Source organism: Lithobates pipiens, unplaced genomic scaffold (assembly GCF_037356315.1).
Source record: "Lithobates pipiens isolate NorthernLeopardFrog02 unplaced genomic scaffold, aLitPip1_a1.2 Scaffold_19, whole genome shotgun sequence".
In the NCBI taxonomy this organism is placed as follows: Eukaryota; Metazoa; Chordata; class Amphibia; order Anura; family Ranidae; genus Lithobates; species Lithobates pipiens.
In genome coordinates, this window is record NW_027507764.1 from 353,599,122 (window position 1) to 353,605,121 (window position 6,000).

The window sequence follows — 6,000 nt, forward strand, 5'->3', positions numbered from 1 at the left end:
GCAATACATACTAGCACATTATACCTTTTGCCTTGCAGGTTCAAATTTTTTTTTTTTTTAAATGGTCTGCGGTTTACTAAAACTTTAAGTCTTCATCTGTCCACGGATGACAATTATTATAATTACATAAAAATAACATAATGACATTAAGGGGGTTATTTACGAAAGGCAAATCCACTTCCAAGTGCACTTGGGAGTGTAGTTGCTCTAAATCTAAGGGGTAGATTTGAAATTAGTGAAATCTCTGCTGATTTTATCATCCAATCACGTGCAAGCTAAAATGCTGTTTTTTATTTTCCTTGCATGTCCCCCTCGGATCTACAGCGACTTTACTTCCAAGTGCACTTGCAGTGCAAAGTGGATTTTCCTTTAGTAAATAACCCCCTAACTGTCAGGGAAAACGAGTATCCTAGTTTTATTTTAGCGGCTGATAATCGCTGGGCTCTAAACCTCCTTGTAAGGCTCACTTGACATTTAAAAGGTTTCTGCTTTCAGGAGCGTTCAGGTATTTCCCCAGCACATCTTCTCATCCATTCAGACCAGCATGTAATAAGACAATACTTGTCTGGGCCATCTACAATCCAGCTCCATTAATCAGCCCAGTGAAAGAGGTGTATTATCTGGATAGCTGTGGGTTTCCTTGGCAGTGTTTTTTTTTTTTTTAGGTCATCCCATTGGATTCTCCGATTGCCCCCACTCCACAGAATAAAATAAGGAACAGACCGCCCCTCTCCTCAGCCCACCATGCTCTCCTCCCCTTGTACATCCCTCTTTCCCCATCTAGTACGCTCTGCTTACACTCCACCACTCTACAGCCTACAACACTCACTTGTCTTGCCTGGTCTCACCACCCCATTGATGCCCACTGGTGACAGTTCCCACATGGCTAATGAGATCTACCGATCTGCACATCAGCATATGCTTACCAAACCCCCCTAGGCATGTGTCAGTAGGCTATTAAGTGCAATAAATTGACAACTACCCATTAGGCAAGGCTTGGCATACCTACAGGGGTACACTAGTCACATTATTTTTCATTGATTACAAAGTACACCTCAATCAACAGCCTCTTGCTAGCTTTCAATTAAAACAATGCACTACTGCTCCCCACCAAGTGCCCACTCAATCTAGGCACAAGGTGCCAATCTGATGGCGGTACAACAGTAAACCTGCCATGCAATATGGTACAGCAGAAGAGTGCTAGGGATTATAGTATTGGATGGATCACGCATAGAGACGCCAGGCAGACAGCTGCTTCACCTTCCAGTCTGGGTGAAAAGGATAAGCTATATTACCATGTGTCTAGGCAAGGAGGGGCACGCTAGTGTTTGAAAGACCCCGGCTAATTGGATCTTGGTTGGGGGGGCAATTTAGATTAGTAAAGTCCCCCCGATCCAACATATTTTAAATCACCAAGCAGTTATTATTATTATTTTATTTTTTTTCTCTATGCATTTTAGCATGCAAAAAAAAGTGCATGATAAAATGCATAGAGAAAAAAAATAAAATAATAATAATAAATGCTTGACAGTTCTTGTGATTCCTCCTAAGCACCTGTCACTAGCAGCGTTCGCTTTCTCCCAACACACAAATCACAAGCATAGTAAGTGGGAAAAAAGAATGAATGAATCAGGTATGTGCCCCCATAGTGTATAATGCACATACCATGCTGGAGAGACTTGGAGCTTGGCTGGCAGAATGTGGAGCTGATTGGGTGAGCGCTGTCCAGGGTATCACAAGTGGCGCTGCTTCTCAGCGCTCTGGCTTAGAGGATGGCTCAGCTAGTTGTGCAGGGTAAAAAGGCCAGGGTTATATTCTACAAGGCACCCTCTGCATCCCTTTACATGTGCATGCTCCTCCCTGCCTGCTCAACTATGCTACATACTTCAACTGCTATTGTGTGCCCTGCCCTGGACCAACACTCCCAGTCATCACTCCTCTCTAGCTCCACGAATCCTGCGTACTTTAAGAAAAATCAGAAGAAAAAAATTATTTAGTTACATGCGATTCAGACTTTCCAAAACGAAAATTTCAGATTTTTCGTTTAACCACTTTAGCTTCCGGAAGATTTGCCTCCCTTCATGACCAGGCCATTTTTTTTGCGATACGGCGCTGCTATACTTTAACCGCTTCAGCCCGGAAAGATTTTACCCCCTTCCTGACTGGAGCACTTTTTGCGATTCGGCACTGCGTTGCTGTAACTGACAATTGCGCGGTCGTGCGACATTGCACCCAAATAAAATTGACGTCCTTTTTTTTTTCCCTGGTGGTATTTGATCACCTCTGCGGTTCAAATTTTTTGTGCTATAAAACAAAAAAAAAACGTCAATTTGGGGAAGAATAAAACGCATTATTTTTTACTTTTTGCTATAATAAATAATATACGTTTTTACTATCATTTTATTTTGTGGTAATGGCGTCGATCTGCGTTTTTTGTTTTTTTTGATCGTGACTGCGACATGGCGGACACACCGGACAATTTGTACACATTTTTGGGACCATTGACATTAACACAACGTTCAAAGCTCTAAAAATGCATTGATTACTGTAAAAATGTCACTGGCAGTGCAGGGGTTAACACAGCGTTCAAAGCTCTAAAAATGCATTGATTACTGTAAAAATGTCACTGGCAGTGCAGGGGTTAACACAGCGTTCAAAGCTATAAAAATGCATTGATTACTGTAAAAATGTCACTGGCAGTGTAGGGGTTAACACTGGGGCGATCAAGGGGTTAATTGTGTTCTCTAGTGTGTGTTCTAACTGAAAGTGGGAGGGGACTGACAAGGTTAGATGACAGATCACTGTTCATACTTTGTATGAACAGACGATCTGTCACTTCTCCCCTCAGAGATCCCGGTTCTCACCGTGTTATGAGCCATCGCGCGAGCCTGGGGGTCTCGCATCGGCTCTGGGGGCAGGGGTCCGTGTTTGAGCTGCGGGCGTCCCTAGTGACCACCAGAGGGAGCGACGTAACATACTGGCGATTCACGCAGCCGAGCCATGTTGCCGCAGTACAACTGCGGGGGCTGGTCGGCAAGCAGTTAACTAACAATTGCGCGGGCGTTGCGGCACCCAAATAAAAAATGAATGTCCTTTTTTCCCCCACAAATAGAGCTTTCTTTTGGTGGTATTTGATCACCTCTGCGTTTTTTTTTTTGCGCTATAAACAAAAAAAAAAAGCAACAATTTTGAAAATAAAGCAATACTTTTTACTTTTTGCTATAATAAATATCCCCAAAAACTATATAAAAAAATGTTTTTTTCCTCAGTTTAGGCCAATATGTATTCTAATATTTTTGGTGAAAAAAAAAAATCGCAATAAGCGTTTATTGATTGGTTTGCGGAAAAGTTATTGCGTAAGGGGTTAACATTAGGGATTAACTTTGTGCCTAGCCTGTGTTTTATTACAATGTGTGAGGTGCTTTTACTAGGGGAAGACATGGATCCCTGTTCCTGCTTTGCAGACACATGATCCATGCCTTCCCTCCTCCCAGAACGGCAATCTGCTATGTTTACATAAGCAGACTGCCGTTCTGCTTCCCTACACAGAATGATCGATGAGTGCCGCTGGACGTCGAGTACCTGACGGTTTACTCCGCTGTGTATAATTACAGCAGGAGCGAGCCGCCGGTGGAACGTATTTGCGCCCCCTATCTAGAAGTGTAGATCACATATATATACATGAATCTGCAAACAGTGGCCACCCTGTAGCAATAAAACTGCTACAAGAGGATCGGGAAAAAGTTCATGTGTACAGTTTTCATACAAGATAAATCAGATACAAAAGACTCTGCATGATCAGAAATAATAAACAACAACAAAAAAAAGCCTTTGTCATACAAGAATTTTCCGACAATTAGTACCATCCTTGGTTTCGACTTGCTGGGAAACATTAAGGAAAACCAGACAATCGCTCACCCGATTTTCTTATAGTGTGTATCCAGGCTTAAAGCTGCCTAGATGAAACTTCATAGCCCATACAGACAATCAGGATATCAGACGAAAAATAGCACTTTTAATGCGATCGTTCGATACTCTGATCGTCAGTACGCAGCTTTCGAGAGCCAATCATGGTGATTCATGCAAAATTATCTGATGGGAAAAACACAAAAAAAATTCTCGTTCCATACAAGAACGAACGATTTGTGTTTACTCAGTACAGTACTCATTCGAAAATACAATACAAAGACATTACAACACATTTCATCACTTTTAAAATTGTATTCGGTCATACGAGAATTTTCAGAACTTTAATAACCTCTTCATTTTCGATATAAGACTAGCATGCATGCATGCATGAAAAAAAAATAAAAAACGGGTGATCGTTCTTCCAATAATCTCATGGTTTGTACCAGCCATTATATACAAGCCACCAGTACAGTTCCCCAAGGCTTTTTTTGTGCTCATGCTAGTTGAAAAGGTTTAAGGTCCCATTTACACCTGAGCTTAGGTGGGACAAGCGTTTCTTCTCGCGCGTTTTGTGCATTTTAACACGTTAGTTCGCCTAGGACAGCTTCCCTAAGCATGACAAACGCCCCAAAGTAGCTCCTCTCCCATCCTCTGGAACTTCCTACCCCAGTATGTCCAGTGAGCTCCTACCCTATCCACATTAGGCGATCCCTAAAACATACGTATTCAGGGAAGCCTACCCCACCTCCACCTAAGAACTGTACCCTCCATCAGATTGTCCCCCGAAGCTGTTGTGCATGAGCAGGACTCTTTTATTCCTTCTGTATTGGGGTGGGGGTGTCCCTTATAATCTACTGCAGCTTATAGGAGGTACTGCTGTTTTTTTGGTAAGAAAAAGACACCATATCAAAATCTACATTTGAACCTTTACCCAGGGATAGGGTTAGACCGCTTCCTTTCTAAGGTTAAGGTTAGACCACTGCCTTTCTAAGGTTAAGGTTAGACCGCTGCCTTTCTAAGGGTAAGGTTAGACCGCTTCCTTTCTAAGGGTAAGGCTAGACCGCTGCCTTTCTAAGGGTAAGGTTAGACCGCTGCCTTTCTAAGGGCAAGGTTAGACCGCTTCCTTTCTAAGGTTAAGGTTAGACCGCTGCCTTTCTAAGGGTAAGGCTAGACCGCTGCCTTTCTAAGGGTAAGGTTAGACCACTGCCTTTCTAAGGGTAAGGTTAGACCGCTGCCTTTCTAAGGGTAAGGTTAGACCGCTTCCTTTCTAAGGTTAAGGTTAGACCGCTGCCTTTCTAAGGAAAGGTTAGACCGCTGCCTTTCTAAGGGTAAGGTTAGACCACTGCCTTTCTAAGGGTAAGGTTAGACCACTGCCTTTCTAAGGGTAAGGTTAGACCGCTGCCTTTCTAAGCGTAAGGTTAGACTGCTTCCTTTCTAAGGTTAAGGTTAGACCGCTGCCTTTCTAAGGAAAGGTTAGACCGCTGCCTTTCTAAGCGTAAGGTTAGACCGCTTCCTTTCTAAGGTTAAGGTTAGACCGCTGCCTTTCTAAGGAAAGGTTAGACCGCTGCCTTTCTAAGGGTAAGGTTAGACCACTGCCTTTCTAAGGGTAAGGTTAGACCACTGCCTTTCTAAGGGTAAGGTTAGACCGCTGCCTTTCTAAGCGTAAGGTTAGACTGCTTCCTTTCTAAGGTTAAGGTTAGACCGCTGCCTTTCTAAGGAAAGGTTAGACCGCTGCCTTTCTAAGCGTAAGGTTAGACTGCTTCCTTTCTAAGGTTAAGGTTAGACCGCTGCCTTTCTAAGGGTAAGGTTAGACCGCTGCCTTTCTAAGGGTAAGGTTAGACCGCTGCCTTTCTAAGGGTAAGGTTAGACCGCTGCCTTTCTAAGGGTAAGGTTAGACCGCTTCCTTTCTAAGGGTAAGGTTAGACCGCTGCCTTTCTTACTAAATCTCACTTCTCCCCCTTTAACTATTGTTATCCTGCTGATGTTTTCTGTTTTTATTTATTTATTTTTCACCATTATTATTAAAACATTTTACATTTCATTTTATTTTTTTGTATTTTTTTTGTTGCATTTAAAAGAAAAACTAAATAA

The 6,000-nt window shown here is 42.6% G+C and overlaps 1 protein-coding gene across 1 annotated transcript in view; it reads right to left on the reverse strand.

Moving 5' to 3' along the window:
* The window catches only part of ELOVL2 (ELOVL fatty acid elongase 2), a 157,113-nt gene extending 155,292 nt beyond the window's left edge, over window positions 1–1,821 (reverse strand). Inside the window, exon 1 of the mRNA XM_077492190.1 lies at window positions 1,666–1,821. Within this exon, the coding sequence (XP_077348316.1) occupies window positions 1,666–1,668 (3 nt within the window). The 5' untranslated portion in view covers window positions 1,669–1,821. The remainder of the gene's footprint in view (window positions 1–1,665) is intronic.
* Between the last annotated feature and the right edge of the window lie 4,179 nt (window positions 1,822–6,000).